Source organism: Theropithecus gelada, chromosome 12 (genome assembly GCF_003255815.1).
Source record: "Theropithecus gelada isolate Dixy chromosome 12, Tgel_1.0, whole genome shotgun sequence".
NCBI lineage: Eukaryota > Metazoa > Chordata > Mammalia > Primates > Cercopithecidae > Theropithecus > Theropithecus gelada.
The window spans coordinates 42,081,023-42,103,741 of NC_037680.1; the positions used below are offsets into that span (position 1 = coordinate 42,081,023).

At 39.0% G+C, this 22,719-nt stretch overlaps 1 protein-coding gene across 2 annotated transcripts in view; it reads left to right on the forward strand.

Annotated features, from left to right (window-relative positions):
* CSRNP3 (cysteine and serine rich nuclear protein 3) overlaps nucleotides 1-22,719 on the forward strand; it is a 217,838-nt gene that overhangs the window by 192,615 nt on the left and 2,504 nt on the right. For both annotated transcript variants that reach the window (XM_025404840.1, XM_025404839.1), the window contains 2 exons: nucleotides 3,730-3,989; nucleotides 20,862-21,158. In XM_025404840.1, coding sequence (XP_025260625.1) covers nucleotides 3,730-3,989; nucleotides 20,862-21,158 — 557 coding nt within the window. The remainder of the gene's footprint in view (nucleotides 1-3,729; nucleotides 3,990-20,861; nucleotides 21,159-22,719) is intronic.

Consider the following 22,719-nt stretch of genomic DNA (forward strand, 5'->3'; position numbering starts at 1 on the left):
GAACTTTTAAATCAAATTGAAAGTGTACTGCCTGGAGTACAGGTGTGTTACAGTGAATATATACATAAATAAATGGAAAAGTATACACAAGTTGGAAAGCATTCCCTTTCTGGCAATATCTTCTGGAGAAGCAAAACAGTGGAGAAGAGGAAAGTTGCGAATTTCTGTGCTAAGGTCGTAATTCTCTTACTCTCTAATATTCTGAGTCTCTTCATTATGTCTGAGTTTCTCACCACTGGAATGGAAGCTCCACAAAGGCAGGGATCATCATCTGTGTATTTATTTATTTATTTATTCTTTTTATTTTTTGAGATGCAGTCTCTCTCTGTTGCCCAGGCTGGAGTGCAGTGGTGTGATTTCAGCTCACTGCAACCTCCACCTCCCAGGTTCCAGCAATTCTCCTGCATCAGCCTCCTGAGTAGCTGGGATTATAGGTGTGCACCACCCTGCCTGGTTACTTTTTGTATTTTTAGTAGAGATGGGATTTCACCATGTTGGCCAGGATGGTCTCGATTTCCTGCCCTCAGGTGATCCACCTGTCTTGGCCCCTCAAAGTGCTGGGATTACAGGCATGAGCCGCACCCGGCATCATCTGTTTTTAACTGATGTATCCCAATCATCTAGAAAGTGGCTAGCACATCGTAGGCTCTCAATTTATACTTACTGATTAAACAAATCCATAAAATAGTATTAATCATAGCAGCCTCTATATATTTGGCTTGAATGTTTCATGGGGGAAAAATGAGACAAAGGAGCTTGAACTTCCTTGGAAGAAGATTCTTACATAAATCCGATTAGACTCAATTTTTTTTTTCATTGCTTACACAGCCTTCCAAATCAAAATCATCTTGAAGCCAGCAGCAGTTGACGTCTTCCAGAGGTAGTATGATGCCAAATCTCAGCCTTGCTCACCTCCCTTAGTGTGGCCTCAGCTGTATGCTGAAATATGGTAGTGAAAAGACTGGGCTCTGAATAACAGATCCCAGTTTTTTCATTAGTTGTATGACCCTGGCCATGTTTTTTAACCTGTGGTAATTTGGTTTCCTAACAATGGGGACATGAGTAATATCAACCAGGGAGTTCTAAGGATAAAATGAGATAATTCATATAAAGTTGCCTGCATAGTACAGCACATGGGAAGCACTCCACAAATGTTAAATTATAGCATTTTGCCATCTGAGGATTTCTTCTCAGTTCATTTTCTTCTGTTCATTTTTCTGCTTGAGCACTTGTGTCAGTTTCCTTGGGCTGCCATAAAAATGACGGCAAACAAGATGGCTTACAACAGCAGAAATTGCTCACAGTTCTGGAGGCTAGATGACCAAGGTTTTGGCAGGGCCAGGCTCCCTCTGAAAGCTTTGGGAAAGGATCTTCCCTTGAGTATTTCAGTTTCTGGAGCCCCCGACATTCTTGACTTGTGGTGGAGAATCCCCATCTCTGCATCAGTCTTCACACGGTGTTCTTCCTGTGTCTCTTCACATCGTCTTCCCTCTACGTGTGTCTGTGTCCAAGTTTTAACTTTTATAAACACACCAGTCATCTTGGATTAGGGCCCACCCTAGTGAACTTATTTTAATTTGTTTACTTCTGTAAAGTCCCCATTTCCAAAAGAGACTACATTCTGAGGTACTCGGGATTAGAACTTTAGCGTATTTGATGGAGAGGGACAAAATTCAACCCCTAATAGAAGAGCAAACAGGAAAAAAACAATGAACTGAGGAGAATTCCTCAGCTAGCAAAATAATAGCATGATTCTTTCTTCTCAACTAAGCATGCCTTTCCTTCCCCAGTGGGGGTGGATCATATAATTTGGCAGCAAATTAGGAGCTTTCAGTTTAGGCTTACCTGTCTTACTAACAGTCTACATCAAAAAAAGTAACTCAAATTCTACAGACCTGGGTTACTTCAATGTAAAATGAAGGGGCTGAACCAGATGATTCTACCATGCGTTCTAATTTCAAAAGGTCATATTTACAAAGTGTGGCCCTCTTTTTCTCAACTGCAGTCAGTGTCTACCTCTCCTGGATTCTCTGTGCATTTTGATGTTCCTGTAACTAGTAATAAAGGCTCCCATCATTACTACGAAAAAATCAGTATGTGAGATAATTGATATGTTAATTAGTTTGAGCAGTTTCACAATGCATACATATATCAAAGCATCACGCTGAGCATCATTAATATATATAATATTTATTCATCAATTAAAAAATAAATAAGAAGGGCCGGGCGCGGTGGCTCACGCCTGTAATCCCAGCACTTTGGGAGGCCAAGGTGGGCGGATCACGAGGTCAGGAGATCGAGACCATGCTGGATAACACGGTGAAACCCCGTCTCTACTAAAAATACAAAAAAAAATTAGCCAGGCGTGGTGGCGGGCACCTGTAGTCCTAGCTACTCAGGAGGCTGAGACGGGAGAATGGCATGACCCTGGGAGACGAAGCTTGCAGTGAGCTGAGATTGTGCCACTGCACTCCAGCCTGGGCGACAGAGCAAGACTCCGTCTCAAAAAATAAATAAATAGATAAATAAATAAGAGGAAGAATAAGTAGTTCTGATATATCTCAGGCAATTTCATTTGTCCCAATGTATACTTACATTAGAATCCCATTGTTCTTAATGCTATTTAATGAGAACACTGATCTTTTCCAATGAAAGTTTTATTAGATTTAGATTGATAAAGTATCTAAATAGTGCCAGTGAGCCTTTTTGTGTGTGTTTTTATTGCTTTTTGAAATTTTCTAAAATTTGTAGACATTTGTTTTAATGTCAAACACCCTCCACATAGAAATAAGATCTGAGGTATGAGGGTTTGTACTATGTGTCTTTTTTGATTATAGTATAATACAACTTCTGTGAAAGTCATAAAACCAAAATTCCAAGGGTTAGAGGAAATGAGAAATTACAGTTGTCCCTGGTTATCTGCAGTGTTGATTTCCTCAGTTTCAGTTATCTGTGGTTAAGCACAATCCAAAAATATTAAATGAAAATATCCTGAAATAAAGCATTTTTAGTTTTAAATTGCAGGCTGTTGGGAATAGTGTGATGAAATTTCACACTGTCCCATTCCCGTTCCCCAAGGCTTTGAATCTTCTCTTTGTCCAGCACATCAGTGTTGTCTATGCTACTGGCCCATTAGTTACATAGTAGCCATCTCGGTTATCAGATCAACTGCCGTGGGTATCCCAGTGCTTATGTTCAAGGAACCCTTATTTTACCTAATAATACCTCAAAGCACAAGAGTAGTGATGCTCTTATATCATTATAATTGCTTTATTTTACTATTAGCTATTATAATTAATTTCTTACTGTGCCTTATCTTAGGTATGTATATATAGGAAAAAACATAGTATATATAGGGCTCAATACTGTCTGTGATTTCAAGCATCCACAGGAGGTCTGAGAACATATCCTCTAAAGATAAGTGGGGACTACTATAAATGCTGCCACAGATTCACAGACTATTGACAACTTTCCTGAAAGTTTGCTTAGAATATCGTTTACTTAAAAGTACAGACCACCATTATACTTAAAAGTCTACTCTGCCGCAGCTAGAAGAAAATTTAAGAAAGAAAATAAGAACTCTATGCCTACTCTGGGATGTAACAGTTTTAGAGTGCCGTAGCCAAGGGTCGACCATAGATAGATTCAAGATCACCAAATGGCATTTTCTTGGCCTTGTCTGAAAACTGCTGCCCCAAGTGTTCACGGGATTGTTTCTTTCTCTTTCAGCTTCCTCCATTCTCAAAAGGGAGAAGCGGCTGAGGACAAAGAATGTACATTTTAGTTGTGTCACCGTGTACTACTTCACCAGGAGGCAAGGCTTCACAAGTGTACCCAGTCAAGGGGGCAGCACCCTGGGGATGTCCAGCCGCCATAACAGCGTGCGCCAGTACACTCTTGGCGAGTTTGCAAGGGAGCAGGAGAGGCTCCATCGGGAGATGTTGAGAGAACACCTTAGGGAGGAAAAACTGAACTCCTTAAAACTAAAGGTAAAAAACAAACTCATTTTCTGCAAAGTCTCATATCCTTACAGCAATTTAATTGAGTTAACCGTTTTCATATTTATAATCACGAACCAAACTGGGCATTTTACATAACAGACTGCTTGCTGACATTTTTTTTAAAGCAAAACAATATAGTCTGTTTACTGAAAGCAATGTGGGAAACTTATCTGACATCATTTATTCATTCATTCCACCAATATTTACTATTGAATATTGTGAGATCATATACCCTGTGCTTGGGCTAGGGCTAGTAGGTGACCAAAAATAGATGTGGTTCTCTCTCTATAGGAACTCACAGAATAATAGAAAAGAAAAATATTAAAGTGCTAAACAAAATAAAAGCACAACTTTATCGAGTGCAATGTAGAAGAGTTGCAAGGTATTAGGAAAGTTTATAACAGGAAATTGATGTGGTCAAGGGAGTCAAGGAAAGCTTTCTCAAGGAAATGAAATGAAAATCTGAAGAGGCGACTAGGTGAAGAGGATTGGCAAGAGCATTTCAGATATCAGGAAAAGCCAGAGCTACTGTATTAGTCTGTTTTCACGCTGCTGATAAAGACACACCCAGGACCAGGTAATTTATAAAGAAAAAGATTTAGTGAACTCAGTTACACATGGCTGGGGAGGCCTCACAATCATGGCGAAAGACAAAAGGCGCTTATTACATGGTGGCAGCAAGAGAGAAAGTGAGAGCCAAGTGCAAAAGGAAACCCCTTATAAAACCATCAGATCTCATGAGACTTATCACTACCATGAGAACGCTATGGGGGAAGCGCCCCCAGGATTCAGTTATCCCCCACTGGGTCCCTCTGACAACACATGGGAATTATGGGAGTTACAATCCAAGATGAGATTTGGGTGAGGACACAGCCAAACCGTATCAGCTACCTTCTGCCAGGAGGGAGCGCAGTGAGTCCACAACGGCTTGTGTGGCTGGAGCAGAGGCAAGAAGAGTGAAGTAACATGAAGGAGGCAGGAATGGGGCTCTGTAAACCACATTAAGGTATTTTTTCCTCTTCTTCCTAAGGCCATCAAAAGTCATCAAGAGTTTTAAGCTGAGTTGGAGTGGCAGGATATGATCCAGCTCATGAAATGGTGGGAGAAAAAGTTGCGGATAGGGTAAGCAGTGTGGAGAGAGGATGGAATATATGAAATTAGACCAGTTAGAAAGCTATTACCATAGTCCGGGAGAGAGGTGACAGTAGGTTATATTAGACTGGTAGGGGAGTCGAAGAGGGATGAATAGAGGGAGAAATTTAGCAAACAAAATCAACAGTGTTTGATGACAGGTTGGGTTTAGGAGGGAAAGAAGGAGATTGTCAGGAATAACCCCTAAATTTCTGGCTTGCAAAACTGAATGGGTTATAGGTGATAATACTGTTTGCTATGACAGGGAACACAGGAAGGGGACAGGCTGAGGGTGGGATGTGGAAAGTGATAGTGAGATCATTTTTGGACATACTGAGTTGGAGGGGCTTTTGAGTTACCAAGAGATGGCAGGAAGGTATCCAAGTGGAGAAATTTATTTTTGTGCCACTTTAGAGATTAAATGGGGAGAAATACAACACTGAAAACATCTTTTGTCAGCTAAAGACACTCTTCCATTGGATTATCACCTTATGAATTCATAGGAAATGTTTTTCCATCATTATCTAATGACAACGAAAATCTTTCTTAGGTAATCCAGAGTGCTTAACATAAATGGTCATTTGTTAAGTACCTGAAGCACCATAAGCACAGCTGGGTTAGTGTTACTTTTAGTTTTCAGAATAAAGTCAGTCGGCAGGGGTGTGATGTGTGTTTCAAAACATCTTGTTTTTATGTACTTTGCAATGTATGTATGTGCCATGTTCCCAATTGCATGGCAAAGCAGTCACTTAAATTAAGCTGGATACAAGCTAGTTTAGAGCATGTCTCTTATTTCCTTTGGTAGTATTTTTGGCAGGTTTCACTGAAAGTCTCGAGCCTCATTAAAAGTTTTGTCGGTAGCAATCCACTATTATTGTTGTTGTTTTTTATGCTTGCTCTGCGTGTAGCTTAATTTAGTAAAAATTATCAGATTTGCTTCTCTTCTGAAATCCACCCTCTGCCTTTGTCACCCACAGCAAACCAACTCTACCCTCTAACCAAAGAGTGAAGTCGTTCTCCAAGTTCAAGTATTGGTAGCACAATAGTAATGGCTGCCAATTATTAAGTTATTTTTATTTGCCAAGTACTTTATGCCCTTGATTTAATATAATTCTCAGGAAGACCCAGTGGAATAGGTAAATTATTAGAACATGTTTACAACTGAGAAAAAAAAGAAGCACAGAAATGTGAAGTAACTGGCTCATCCAAATAGAAAACAGATTATATTATCTTATTACTTCCTATTCTTAAATTAATTGATTAGCTCCTATAGGCATTGAGAAAGACAATCTTTGTACCTATGGGGAGTCATCCTGTCTGGGGTTTGGTACTGTGTGCAGTGGTTTTTAACAGTTGGGGGACTGACTTGCTATCTGAGAACCAAAAGATTTATTGTGGTGAACTTTGAGGCACGTGGTACATGTGATGAATGTTAGGGGAAGCCACAACCTAAAGCAACCTTCCCCCATGTGCTATGTACTATAATTTGTATCCAGCTACTTTCATACATCTTTTTTTAAACAAGCTGAATGAGAAAAGAAGGCGCAAAAAGACCACTCTATTACTAATTTGTTTTTTAAAATTCTGCTTAGTGTTAGATGTTGGAGAGGCAATCATCTGAGCGAGTGTCAGGTCTCGGTTTGTTATTGGTAGGTGAAAACACAGTTTTCCCCTTTGGTGAAATGTAAACAAAAGGCATTTGGTTATCATCACTACTTCCAAATAAATGCCAACCTAAAAGATGAGATTTTTAGATGATCCAATCTTAACCTCACTGTGTTTAAAGTATTCAGAAACACATGTCACACAAAGCTAAAAGATCACAGCAATGATCTTTTAACAATAAGCTTTTTAAAACTCTGAGGAGAATTAATGGAGAAAAACTTGTGTATATTTTCACTGTAATTCCTCTAGTATATGAACTTTTATGATTTTAAAAATATTATTGACCATGGTTTAGCTATCCAAAGTCAGCTACCCCAAAACATAGCTATTCAAAAATTTCACTCTGATACTTGAAATTTCACTTTTAATGTGATATTTGTTTGAAATATAAACACCTCTGGTGTAACTAACAAAATATAGATGCCCCTCAATTTGTGGCGGAATTACCTCCTGATAAACCCATTGTAAATTTAAAATATCATTAAGTTGAAAATGCATTTAATACACCCAACCTACTGAATATCATGGCTTAACCTAGCCCACCTGAAACATGCTCAGAACACTTACGTTGGCCTACCGGGCAGGAAGATCATCTGGCCACACAGTTTGCCATGGGGTAGCAGTTGTTCATCCGCATGATTGCATGGCTGAAAATACCCTGCATTGCACGAGGGTATTGCTAGCCCAGCAAAAGATCAAAATTCAAAATTCAAAGACTAGTTTCTACTGAATGTATACTGCTTTTGCACTATCATAAAAATCATAAAAAGCTAAACCATCGTAAACCAGGGACCTTTTGTAAATGTGGCTAAATTGATTTCATTATTTTGACTGGGGCAGCAGAAGGGTCATTGGTACGGAAGCGAATTCCAAAAAGAAAAGTAAGCATTGTTAAAGACAAACTTTGCTCACTGCGAGTTGGCCTGAGTTGGTCCTTTGTGAGTGGCAGTGAATTGCCTGCTGAATAAGGAGGGAGGAAAGGCAGCATCTGACAAGACAGACATTTCCAAAGACATCATTATGGAGACATGGAATACAGCATGGGAAACTCATTGAACTCAGAGCTACATAGTTTTCCTTCTACTCTGAGAACCAACAGCCCCAAAACAGGAAGGAAAAGCTCTTCTTTCCACTGTGCCTCTGAATCTTTCCAGGGTGTCTCTGCTAAGTTCCAAATAGAGAACCCGTTTATATAATGGCACCTCTCGTGATGGGGCTTTAATAGAGAAATGTGAGAAAAAGAAATACACTCATAGACACTTCTAGATGTTTTAATACATCTATAGATGTTATTTTGAAAACAAAAGTAGAAATGTATGTTTTGATTATAAAATTCCTCCTAATTTACTAATTCATCTTCCAATCAAGTTATAAGTTTAGATGTATCAAAAAATAATATGTATGTATTACCTTAGTAGAACAAATCCAATTCTATTTGGGGGAGTCCAGGTGTGTCTTTTTTTGTTAGTGGTGTTGGTGTTTCAAACATTGGCTATAAACAACTAATAGAGAAAGCTGATTGAATAAAATGCATTTCTAGAAGAAATAAGTAGCTTTAGATTTCTAAATTACAGAGCACAGTTCTTCTTCTCTGTCAAGCCCATTCAAACATGTCATACTCTTCACAGTAATCAATGCAGTCATCTTAATACTATACACTTTTCCAAATTAAGTGCTTAGATTTCATCCTCTGCGCTATATTGTTGAACAATTACATTAGCCTTTATTCCCAATTCACATGTATCTGTAAAATGCATTAGGCAGCCATTTGTATGTTTTAAAAGAGCATTGGTGTTTCAATTGCCTCTGGGTTCTATCATACTGGATTCTACTACCTTGTTCTAAGAAATTTAATTTAGCTTCCACAGCTTTGGCTTGCTTTTCTCTTAATATTTTTTCAACCCAAGTTGTTCCTCTTATTTCTGAGATCCAAGGGTCTATCTTCATTCTTGCTGCCATTTCTAATCGCTTTTCAGAATTATATACTTTTCTCAATTTCTCAGTCATATGTTCCTTGAGTAATGCGTGGCTGATACTTGCCCTCCTTCCCTCATTTAAAAAACAAACAAACAAAAACACAGTTGGCAGATGGTAACTCTTCCTTTAATGATTAACCTTTAAAGAAACTCTACATAAAATTTTTTCATCCCAAATCTCAGATTTATGACTGTGCTCTACCCATTTAGTGACTTACCAATGTGATATTATAATTCTCCACTTCACCTCCAGCCCTTCCTTTGTATCTCCTCAAAAGTCTTATGATATATCTTCCAGATAAGGGCCTTAAATGCCCTGATAGATAGAAGGCATTAGAGGCTTTTGAGAGACGGTTGAACTGTATCAATCATCAACATTTTTGGATGTGTTATTAACTATGTCCCCATACTCTGATTCTTTATTAGATGTGTCAGAACCTGCTGGTCATGATATGTTTGAACTCCACTTATCCTTACAGAATTTCTGTTAGACTGTAGAGATTACGCCACAGCATACTTAGTGTCACAGCCTCCGGAATGCATCCCCAAATGGAGGCCTGCTTTAACATCAAATGGAAAACTTTGATGTGCCAAATACCTGCTCTGTCACATACACAACCTATTTTGACAGAGAAAATTAACCTAAACAAAGTGATGGAGACTGGAAGGGTAGGCTGCAGCCCCAGGCAAATGCAATACATTTAAGAATATGTTCTTTCAAAATATTGTTGGTATTTTAGTTTAAATGGAACAACTAAGCATATGTAATCAAATCTTTAGTTTCTTTCTCTGCAACAAACATTGGACTGTTAATTTAGGGAAGTCAATTGCACTGATTCTTCTGATTAAAATGTGGGGTACATTCAGTGGTGTGCTGGAGGCAGCTTGTTAAAGTTGCTCACTACAGTGGATTGTGTACTTCTCTTCCCAACGGTAGCTTGAAATCAGCTATGATGGGTGAATTTAAACCATGAGATTTGGCAAACATGACAAATTAGAATCTTTTTCCAGAGTGTCAGTTGTTAAATATTTACTAGCATGCTACTGGATCTGTCTGGCTTATTAGCTACCACTGAAAGAAGCAATGCTGGTCTAAATCAGAGGGTAGGAGAAAAAATTTTGAGAGGAAATTTTCATGTGTCTCATATGTTGGTACTATCATCATCCCTCCTAGTGACTGTGTGGTAATATGTATTCCAAGGTCCTATTGTGACTTCAGGTTGTTGAAATTCTCATAAGCTAGCAAAAACAACCAAACATTCCTGGTTCTTCGAGGGCGTAATTAAATTGGTTCCAGTTTGCCACCAGCAGTTAACTTTAGCTAATGAACTAAAGAACTATATTATAAGATTTGACTCAATATCCAAATGATATATATATTTTCCTTTAGTTTTTCAGAGACCTTATAGATGAGGTCATCTCTCCAACTCATACCACAAAATCCAGGAATTTATTGTATTAGATACATATCCTATGCTTTCTAGCCTCTTATTGAACATTTCTGGTGATCCAGAGCACACAGCTTTTTGAAGTAGCCTATTTCATTTTGCAGCTTTAATTGTTAGAAAGCTCTTCCTTACATTGAGCAACGTGCTGCCATGTGGTTGCAAACTTTTGACCCGAATTCTGCCCCATAGGTACACAGTAAATCTTCCCTATTTTCTGAATTCTGGCTGTTTGAAAGCAATGGTGATGGGCATGCAAATATTTGAAGAAAGCTTGTGGGCTCTATGTGTTTCTGTTCTGTAGGATTAAACGTCCTTAGTTCTTTCCACTGATCATCCCAGGGCATGGCTTGTAGGCTCTTTGTTGCCCTGGTTTCCCTCCTCTGGATACAGTGCTATTTATTTCTCCTTCATAATATGGTACTTGATTGATCTGGACATGGTGCTCCAGGAATATGTTACATTATCTACTCCCAAGTTCTGGATGTTCTTTCCATAGAATACACTAAGGATATAGTGGCTTTTGGACTGTAATCAATTTTGTTGTTCTTACTAAGCAAGTTTTGTTACATTTAATTTCAATAAACTTGGTCTTGTCATCTGTAGATGTGATAAGCTTGCCTTTTAGGTCTTCATCCAAGTTATGGACTGAAAACTGCATTTAACAAAACAAGGCCAAGTTTAGGATATCCTCTCAAGGTAGCTATCCTCAAGAGTAAAAGGAGAAGCACCCCACGATGACCTCCATGGAGAAACATTGCCAGGGTGCACAACTGCTACTGATAGGATGTATAGATGCCGTATCCTTCATTCCTGACCTCCTTGGTGGTACAAAAAAGGCTGAGCATCACTGGCCTTAGAGGCACTTTTACTGCTCAGCTAACTAAAAAGTCGTGTATCCAACCATATTCTTATTAATCAGATTACATTCCATTTTTCACATGAAGAGCATAAAAAATTCTTTCAGAGTGAAAGAATGGGAAATTCTCAGAACTAAATTCTTATCTTAGAGACAAAATAAGAAATTCTCCGGCTGGGCAGGGTGGCTCACACCTGTAATCCCAGCACTTTGGAAGGCATAGGCCGGAGAATTGCTGGAGGCTGGGAGTTAATGACCAGCCTCGGCAACATAGTGAGACCCCTTCTCTACAAAATGATTTAAAATTTAGCTGGGCAGTTGCATGTACCTGTAGTCCCAGATACTTGGAAGGTTGTGATGAGAGCATCACTTGGGTCCTAGAGTTGAAGGTTGTAGTGAGCTATGATTGTCCCATTTTACTGTAGCCTGGGTCCCAGGTGACAGAGTGAGACTCAGAGAGAGAGAGAGAGAGAGAGAGAGAGAGAGAGAGAAGGAAAGAAGGAAAGAAAGAAAGAAAAGAAAGAGGAAGGAAGGATAGAGAGAAAAGGAAGAAAGGAAGAAAGAGAGAGAAAAAGAAAGAAAGAGAGAGAGAAAGAAAGAGAGAGAGAAAGAAAGAAAGAAAAAAGAAAAAGAAAGAAAGAAAGAAGGAAGGAAGGAAGGAGAGAGAGAAAGAAAGAAGAGAAAAGAAAAGAAAAGAGAGAGAAAGGAAATTTTCAGGACTAGAGCACTGGTTTTCCAACTGTAATCCATGGGGTCTGAGATTAGGGGCCAGGGCAGAAAGCCCAAGATGCAGATCTCATTCTCACTTTTATCTTCCATATATTAAGGTTCTGTGTGGAATTTTAATTGAAAAGTGGACACTTTCCCTATAGTAAAATTAGGCAATAGTCTAATAATTACTGCTCTTTTTTTGTCACATGTATGGAGACCATCTTTTTAAGTATTTTTTTCTAGAATATTGTTACCCAGAATTAGCTTTTTTAAAAAAAAAAAAATTATTCCCACTTTGATTATCTTTTAATTCTTTTCTCTATGACTCTTCAAAACTGTTAGGCTGCACAACCATAACCTCAAGCTTTTTCATTGCCTGAAACCATGAATTGTCTGGGCCTGGAGATTCTTCCATAAAACAGCTGAGTCCTCTTTCACTGTCTCCTCACCTCCTTTTTGTTTTAAATCCTTCCTGACATGCCTGTTCTTGCATTTTTGGTTTGAAGGTTTTTCTTTTTGAAAAAGACTCTGGAATCAGAATAGGAAGTAAATAATTCTGCTTTGTGACTTTGTACCTAGCCTTCCTTTTCATGTCTATTCTCTCTTCCTCCCCACCACTTCAATAACTTGCATGTATGTTTGTGCTCTTACCGCATTATATCATATTTATTACATGCTCATCTCCCCCAGCAGACTGGAACCTCCTGATATGGCAGAGCTGTTGTATATCTATAAACCCCCATACCTAGTATAGTGCTTAACAATATACCATAGTGATTAAGAATATTCGTTTATTCGTTTTAAAGATGTATTAACCAATTACTATGGGACTGGTAATTATCAAGGGGCAAAGGATACACTGGTAAATGAGACAGATGTCGTCTCTGCTCTCAACATGCTCACAGTATGATAGGGGAGATAAACAGTAAATCAATCACCAAAGCTAATATAGTACTACAAAACTAGACCACAGGCTATACAGATTTCTCAGGCCAGGATAAGTAAGTTAAAAGTCAGCTGAGAAAATCAAAAGAGTAATACATTAGCTCAACCTGCTTCAATCAGCTTTTTCTGATGTCATCTCCATTAGAAAGGCCACCTCCACATGCCCACAAAGTAGGACCCTAAGGAAATACTAACTGGTGAGATGTTGTATTTTTGGTTTGCTCTCTGTTTTCTTCGTTACTGACCTCTCGCTTTCTGTGTCTGAATCATATCCTTTCTCTCTTTTTTTTTTTTTTTTTTTTTTTTTGAGACGGAGTCTCACTGTCGCCCAGGCTGGAGTGCAGTGCTGTGATCTCAGCTCACTGCAACCTCCACCTCCCGGATTCAAGCAATTCCCTTGCCTCAGCTTCCCAAGTAGCTGGGACTACAGGTGCCTGCCACCACTCCTGGCTAGTTTTTGAGTTTTTAGTAGAGACAGGATTTCACCATGTTGGCCAGTCTAGTCTTGAACTCCTGACCTTGCGATCCGCCCACCTCAGCCTCCCAAAGTGCTGGGATTACAGGCATGAGTCACCACACCCGGCCCATATCTTTTATTTCTAAGTGAACTATTTCTAGGGAAGCTTGTTCTGCTCTTTTGTCTCTTGCCCCACAGCACTGAGATCAGCTCTTAGAGTGTACTGCAACCTTATCTTTTTTTCCCCTTTTGTTCAATTTTTCTACCATTGCTCATAAGAATTTTTACTCCAACTGGTCTTGAAAGCATGGCTCAAGCTTTGGAATCAAATAAACCTAAGTTTGATCTTCAGCATCATCACTAATTGGCTATTTAGCTAGACTTTGGCAAATTGTATTCTCCAAGCTTCAATTTTCTCAACTACAAAAAAATTTACTTTATAAGATTGTCATGCAAATTAGGTGAGATAATTTATATACAATATGGACCTTAATGGCTAGTATTTACTATATGGCAGCTTAGGTCATTTTCAACATCATCTTTATTATAATATGCAGTAATCAGTGTTTGTGAAGTTGAAGTAGTTTTTCACATTCTTGTTTCTGGAAATCGCTCTTTGTCACACGTGTGAATAATTCAGTAATGACCAGAAAATTTTGTTAGCAAACATACCTTTCAAGTGCTGCAAAGAAGTGTTTTTATTTTTGTTTTTTTGTTTTATTTTGTTTTGCCTTGGCATTTTAGTCAATCTATACTTTTAGTATTGTTTCCCTTTTCTAATCATTTTATTAGTTGAATTGAATTAGGCGTTTTGGGGTCCTTGATGGCAACAAAAATTTTATCTCATTAAAATTTATGGAAGAACTCATTCACATGATATGGTAAAAACACAACAAAAAGTTGAGCCTTGATTTTTATTTGGGATCCCTATATTTGACTCAAAGCTGTCTGAGAAAAACTCCACTGATTCTGACAGTAATGTGTCCCATCCGTCAGGTGTGTTTAGATGGGCAAAATAACTTATGCTGTAGGGCTTTGGGAATGGTTTTCTCATAGTTATCAGTGCATACAAATCTGCAAAATTAAGATGTTTGGTTTCCATCTGTCAAAAAAAAGTTATAGTGGTTTTATTTGTAGTGAGACTGAACAAGTTTACACCGTGGCTTAAGAACTAAGTGCCTTTAAAGTGTCATCATTGGAACATGTGCATGCGTGCCCACTCACATATGCCCACCCCACACATATATACATGCAGGGGCCTTGACCTGGAGATCCTTCCAGTACAACATAGATATATGCATACAGAGATAGGATAAACATAAAATAAAGATGATTAAGTCAAATCATAAATTAAGTCAGTATTCATCACCTGTAAACTAGCTACGCCAAATGGCAAAGAAGAACTTCTCTCTGAATAACTGCTATTTATCTACTTTTAGCTCTTCAATTATGGACCAAGACAGGGAGTGATCCCATACAAGTTCAATCATCTGGATAATTTTTAGGTCAATGACTGTATCATACCCTGTCCTGTCTCAGGCCTTTGAAACTATTGTTGCTCAGCATGGAATGCCTTCTGTCACCACTGTTCATTTAACTGCTACCCAATTTTCAGATTTGAACATTGAAGCCTTCCCACGTCACCCCACTGCCAGACCCACCTGTAGGTGCCTCTCCTACATAACCCTCAAATGCCCTGTGTTCACCCTAAGCTAGGAAATCCTTATGAACTGGGTTAAAATTGCTAGACTCCTTGTCTGTTTACTCCAGTTCACTGGGATCAAGGGCTGTATGTTGTGCACCAGTACACCTAATGTCTGATTCCAGATAATCATAAAAGACTGTTCAGTACATGTCAAGTGTATTAAAAGAGTAGATATATGTAATTATTATTACTTTTAAGAGCACAAGCTGTAGAGTCACGTAGTAGGATCGTAACTTGGTGCACATCCTCATTACTTGCAATCTTGGGCAAATTATTTAACATTCCTGTGCCTCATTTTCCTCATCAGTTAAATGAATACAATGATAGTATTTGCCTCTTGAGATGTATATGATCCTAAATGAGCTAATGCAGGTAAAGTGTTTAGAACAGTGCCTGGCACACAGATCCAAAAGCTGTTATTAATATTATGTCATATCTGTTTCTACCACTTCTCTTTCACCCCCACCTGCAATTTCTCTTTCTTTCGCACTCAAGAAAACACAGAAATAAAAACAGGTTTAAGGGTCAAGGCTATTTGGTAATCTCTTTAAATCACATTTTTTGCAGACTTGCTTTGAGCTCTTGGGGAGGCAACATTAATTTTTTGAAAAAAAAAAAAAAAAACTAGAAAAAAAACAATACAGGAGAAATAATCCAAATCCTAGATAGGCAGTATCTACTTGAGAAGAGACCTTTCATTTGAAAGTACTGGTTATCCTATCAACAGAATAGCTTTTAGACACATTGTGTTTAATTCCATGTTAAATTCCCAGCTTTGTCTTGAGTACCGTAGAAAACTCGTAATCTATCTGTGAGATATAAAGAAAAGCATACTGAAAGAGGAGTCAGGAAATTGGGCTCTATAAGTATGTCTTAGAGAAGTTACAATTAATTTAAGTTTCATTAATGCATGAAATAAGGAAGTTGCATTTGACTAACTAAAGTCTGAACATTTAATGATTCTATTTGAGATAGGAAAAAAAAGACATTTAAGGGTAGCATCATGTCAAGAGGAAAAATGGACAAAATGAATATCTCTGTGAATGAAGATGGGTTGTTTTTATAAAGAAAAAGAGGTTTAATGAACTCACAGTTCCATGTGGCTGGGAGACCTCTCAATCATGGCAGAAGGTCAAAGGCATATCTTACAAAGGCACGTGGAAGCTATCAAGGCTTGGGGCTTGCCCCCTCTGAAGCCACACCTTGAACTGTAACTTCATCCCTTTTAGCCATGGCTGGAGCAGCTGAGACACAAGGCACCACATCCCTAGGCTGGACATAGCAGGGGGGCCCTGGACCAGGCCCAGGAAACTATTTTTTCCTCCTAGACCTCTGGGACTATAATGGAATGGGCTGCTGTGAAGGTCTTCGACATGCCCTGGAGACATTTTCCCCATTGTCTTGGTGATTAACATTCAGCTCTTTGTTACTTATGCAAATTTCTGTGGCAGGCTTGATTTCTCCCCAGGAAGTGGGTTTTTCTCTTCTATTGCATTGTCAGGCTGCACATTTTTCAAACTTTTATGCTCTGCTTCATCTTGAATGTTTTGCCACTTAGAAATTTCTTCCACTAGATAACCCAAATCATCTCTCTCAAGTTCAAAGTTCCACATATCTCTAGAGCAGGGGAAAAAATCCACCAGCCTCTTTGTTAAAGCACAGCAAGAGTCACCTTTGCTCCAGTTCCCAACAGGTTCCTCATCTTCATCTCAGACCACCTCAGCCTGAACTTGATTGCCCATATCACTATCAGTATTTTGGTCAAAGTCATACAACAAGTCTCTAGGAAATTCCAAACTTTCCCACATTTTCCTGTCTTCTGAGCCCTCCACATCTCTAGGAAGCTTCAAACTTTCCCACATTTTTTTGTCTTCTGAGCTCTCCAAACTGTTCCAACCACTGCCTATTACCCAGTTCCAAAGTTGCTTCCACATTTTCAGTTATCTTTACATCATCGCCCTACTCCTGATACCAATTTACTGTATTAGTCTGTTCTCACGCTGTTGGCAGACATACCCGAGACTGGGTAATTTATAAAGAAAAAGGGGTTTAGTGGACTCACAGTTCTATGTGGCTGAGGAGGCCTCCCAATCATAGCAGAAGACGAAAGGCAAATCTTACATGGCAGCAGGTGACTAGGGAATGAGAACCAAGCTAAAAGGGTTTCCCCTTATGAAACTATCAGGTCTCATAAGACTTATTCACTATAGTGAGAAAAGTATGGGAGAAACCACCCCCATGATTCAATTATTTCCTACTGGGTCCCTCCTACAACATGTGGGAATTATGGGAGCTACAATTCAAGATGAGATTTGGTTGGAGACACAGCCAAACCATATCATGCATCACGGAGGAAAGGAGTCAGCAAGAGTAAGTGAGGCAGTCCTGGCTGACTGCCTCCATTTATTTGCACTAGCTCTTGAGAGGGTAATCCATGTGCATTGGTGGACAAAATTAGGGAGCTCATTGACTTTTTCCCCTAAAATGCATTTGGAAATAATCTATGTAGTGCTCTCATTTTAAGGAGCATTTAAACTCAGTAGTTTTGGCCTGGGTTTTAAAGAAGCAAATGGGCACAGACTGGAGGAAAAGACTGGGGAAGGACTTCAGGGGGATAGCAGGGATTAGCAATGTGTCTTGAAGGCTACACACCAAACCAGAAACTGTGAGGAGAGGATAGGCCAGTGACCAGCCTAAGCTAGAGTATCTCCAGTCTTTATTAGAAATGATAGATGTGATATTGAGATGATGAAGAGAAAACCCTATCAGCTCACTTCAATGTTAATGTCAGATTTTGAAAATCTAGATTAGAAAACTTATAGTTTACTGAGCAAGAGTGAAAGAGTATGTAGTTCTTTTAGATTTTTTTTTCTTTTCTTTTTTTTTTTTTTTTTGGAGACAGGGCGTCACTCCGTCACCCAGGCTGTAGTATAGTGGTGTGATCTCGGCTCACTGCAACCTTTGCCTCCCAGGTTCAAGCGATTCTCATGCCTCAGCCACCTGAGTAGCTGTGATTACAGGTGTACCCCTCCATGCCTGGCTAATTTTTGTATTTTTAGTAGAGATGTGGTTTTGCCATGTTGCCTGGGCTGGTCTCAAACTCCTGACCTCAAGTGATCCACCTGCCTCCATCTCCCAAAGTGTTGTGATTACAGGCATGAGCCACCGCAGCTGGCCAGATTCTTAATTAAATTTTTATTTTGAAATGAAATTCCTTATTATGATTTTAGTATGAAGGAACAAGAGATGCAGATTTTATTTCTCAGGGCACTTATATTTGGAGTAAACTGAAGCTGCAGTTCATATGAGATACGGTTGTTTGTTTTTTAATTCTTAGGCGCCAATTGGTTATTCATGTTGCCCTGAAAATTTTGGTATGTTTTTAAATGTTTGCTAAAACCTTACATGTTGACTTTTAGTTTTCATATATTATCTGATAACAACCATTTAAAAAACTTAGGCTGGTAACAATGATTTAAAAAAATAGAGGTGGCTCGTGCCTGTAATCCCAGCACTTTGGGAGGCCAAGGCAGGTGGATCACCTGAGGTCAGGAGTTCGAGACCAGCCTGATCAACAGGGTGAAACCCCATCTCTACTAAAAATACAAAAATTAGTTGGGCATGGTGGCAGGTGCCTGTAATCCCAGCTACTCAGGAGGGTGAGGCAGGAGAATCACTCGAACCTGGGAGACTGGGGTTGCAGCTAGCTGAGATCATGTCGTTGTACTCCATCCTGGGAAACAGAGCGAGACTCTGTCTCAAAATAAATAAATAAATAAATAAATAAATAAATAAATAAAAAATAAATAAATCTCTGTTGATATAAAATGGAGATTTTGTTGTTGTAATGTTACCAACTGCACAAGTAAGCATAAATATTACAGAACGTGGAGATTAAGTAAGAAGTGTTAAAGTGAATCATGCTACCCAAGTCCTGCTCCATGTGCTGAGGAGTCAGGAGCTTGCTGAGGTTCACAGAGACAAGCCAAGAATTAATGAAAACAAACCAAAGTGAAGGGAAGACTTCCTTTCTGTTACTACAGCTTTACCTATCACAGAGGATTGAGTGTATGTTAGGCAATTATACACTTGAATTCATTAGAAAATCAGATCTTTACAGCTAGAAACATGCAGCTTGTTACAAATGACAATTAACAAAAATGATAAATACAACCAGTCAACGTGACATCCTACTAGTGACTATCACAGTTTAAACAATACATATGTAAAGAAATGCCAAGGAAGGAAATAAATGTTGGATTATACCAAGAAACAAAACCCAATAAAGAGGAGTGTGTACCTTTGCATGATCACAGATTTTAGCTCTGAAACATTCAGAAGTATATATATATTTATACCTTATAAAGTATTTATATATATAAATACTTCTAGGATCTCACTTTGCCACCCAGGCTGGAATGCAGTGGTGCAATCATGGCTCGCTGCAGCCTCGACCTCTCGGGCTCAAGTGATCCTTGCACCTCAGCCTCCCAAGCAGCTGGGACTATAGGCACCCACCGCCATGCCCAGCTAATTTTTGTGGTTTTTTTGATAGAGATGGGGTTTCATCATGTTGCCCAGGCTGGTCTTGAACTCTTAGCCTCAAGCGATCTGTCCACCTTGGACTCCCAAAGTGCTGGGATTACAGGCATGAGCCACTGCACCTGGCCTTTGTGATATATTTAACATACACTTGCTACTGTGTTATTTCCTCTGTGAAAGTTTCACTGCTTGAGGGCAAAGTCCAGTCTTCTATTTGTTTTTTAATACATTCAGAGTTTTCCAGTTAGAGGGTTTTTTCCAATAAAATTTCTTATCTAAATCTTAGACTTTTTCCCATAAAGATGAGACAATGATGTCTGATGTTGCAAGTATTTTAACTGTATGATGGATGAACTGTTGTTAAGCTCACCAAGCTTAGTAATAATTATAATTAATGAATTTTAGGAAGTAATAAATTTAAATATGAAAGAATTAAAATTCCTTCTGTATTTAGAACTTCTATGATTTTTCTCATGGAGTTTCTGCATTAATTCTATGCTGCTCCTCAGGATAGGTATCTTGCTCGTATTCAGAGAAAACTTCTTTTTCTCAATGCTTTTTAATGAAGGAAACATAACATGATATAATAGTAAGAAATGAAATACTGATTCAGGGCTTACTGATGGATGAGATTAATTTAGAGAAGAAATATAAATAGAAGCAGACTAGTCACGGGTGTGTGAGACACTTTCCACATGAGCTATTATGCAGAAGGTACCGTTTTGGGTGAGGGTTTGTGTGAACTCCTCTGAGGGCAGAGTTTATTGTTTCAGTTGCTGGTTGCTGAGACCTTGCGGGCCCTACCCTCTGTTCTTTGTCTTACTAAGAGCACACTGACCTGACTGATTACTTTATATCAAGCCCTCATTCCTGGAATGTTCTGTAGAATAATTGTATCTGTAATCCCTGTAGCACAGTGCAGCACACCTTTATTTCCTGGTGCATGGTTTTGCTGGAGCTCAAAAGATAGTTGTTATTTCAAGGACAACATATTTGCTGAGTTAGGTGGTGATGGCTTCCACAAGGATGCTATTACCTCTGAACAAGGACGCATTTATTCCATCATTGGAGGTGCCTATTGTGAACTGTGTCTAAAGATAGCTTTCACTGATGAGCATTTGTAACCTTTGGTGTTTTTCATGTGGCACTCTCTAAAAGCTCCAACAACTGTAGCTCCTAACATTAGGTGGTTATGAGTTCCAATTAACAGTCTTCTGTTACCAGTACATTTAAAAACCTAACATTTCGATGCCTTTATTTTCCTTCTGTGATTTCTCCTAAGAATTAAAAAAAATGATCTAACAAACACTTGTTGATTACGGGGGACATGATGATATGTAACAGTTCATTCTCACCCAGTAAAGACATAGAGATTTTGTACCCTGCCCTTAATGAGTCTCTTATTTGCTGCTTTGTGTTTTTAGATGACTAAGAATGGCACAGTAGAATCAGAAGAAGCCAGCACTCTTACACTGGATGACATTTCTGATGATGACATTGACCTGGACAACACAGAGGTAGACGAGTACTTCTTTCTACAACCTTTGCCAACAAAAAAACGAAGAGCTCTGCTGCGTGCCTCTGGAGTGAAAAAGATTGACGTGGAGGAAAAGCATGAACTCCGAGCCATCCGCCTCTCACGAGAGGACTGTGGCTGTGACTGCCGAGTGTTCTGTGATCCAGACACGTGCACCTGCAGCCTGGCTGGCATTAAGTGCCAGGTAAGGGTTGAGATTTCAGGGCATCAAAAGACAAAACATTGTCTACCACCCCCTAAGGAGGCAGTCATGGTACCTATAATGAAGCTTCCCACATGTAAAAGAAAATTTTGTGGCAAGGCAAAACATGTAATTCAGGAAGAGAGAAAGACATAATTCAGGAAGAGAGAAAGACTAATTTAAGGACATTCATGGGAATACATAAAATGCTTATACATATAAGATATAATTTGAAAGACAACCCAAGTAGCAGCTAAGTTAATTAAAATTAGTTTATCTTGGATTCTTGTATTATATCACCTTATTTCAGCTTTTTACCAACATTGAAGGATATCATGACATCCCTAACACTGGAGTGTGTATTTTTTGATCCATCCATGGGATACAAAGTCATGATTGATTAAAGATGGTTGGATTAGTGGAAAGATTACTAGCTTGAGACTGTGGAAAACGAAATTGTACTCCCATCTTTGCTATTTGCCAACTGTATGAAATTGGCAAGTTAGGTAAACCCTCTGGGTTACTTTTTTTATCTCTAAAATGAAGGAGCTGAACTAGGCCAGGGGTTGGCACACTGTAAGTTCACAGGCCAAATCCAACCTTGCCACATGATTTTGAGTTTTATTGGATCACAGCCACATTTTTTTTCTTTACATATTGCCTATGACTGCTTTCTTGCTCCTATAGCAGAATTGAGTATTGTGGTTTTGCCACAGAGCCCATATGAGCCACAAAGCGTAAAATATTTACTCCTTTGACCTCTGCAAATAAAAAGTTTACCAAACCCTGATGATTGGCAACCAGATAATTTCCTTGTCCCCGTTCATTTATAACATCATTGGTGCCCTATGATTAGTGTCACTATTTTATGTAGAAACTTGGCTTTTTCAATAAGGAAAGCAACTCAAGTAGGCAAAAGAAGAGGGCAGTGCCTATCTGCTAAACAGTTGCTTAAGATGGATTCACAGAAAAGAGATTCATGAATAAAAAATTACAGATACAAATTCTGGCTCTAATATCTGCTATACTTTTTACTGGGGCCAAGATGATTGTATTAGAATAGTCTGCCTATTCTTCTTTAGCATAGGAAATTCCCTGGCTGGATAAGGTGACAGAGCAAGTTTTCTTCTCTTGCCTATACTCTGGTCTGCATACAGATTAATCTGTGGAATCTGAGACAATTGGCAAATCTCTCATGAGTACCCTTGGATTGTCCAGAACTCCACCTCTCACCTGAGTGAAGAGGTCAGTCCAAAACTTGTTGAACCCAATCACTCTATCTCCAGTGTCCAATCACCAAAATCGTTTTGGAATATTGATGAAACGTACATGCCCTTCCCTCAAGAAGATTGTATCTCATGGAATGGGGAGGGAAGGGGGGATTGAGGACTTAAACACATGAGTCCACCAGTCATAGTCATGAATGTGCGTATCCATTGCAGCCCTGCAGTATGGTACACACACATGCAACTATGTACCAAGCACCCCAAACAATGAGAAGGTAAGCAAACGAGAGCACATTGTGAGGGTGCATGATGCTAAGTCGTGTAAGTCCATTTTATAA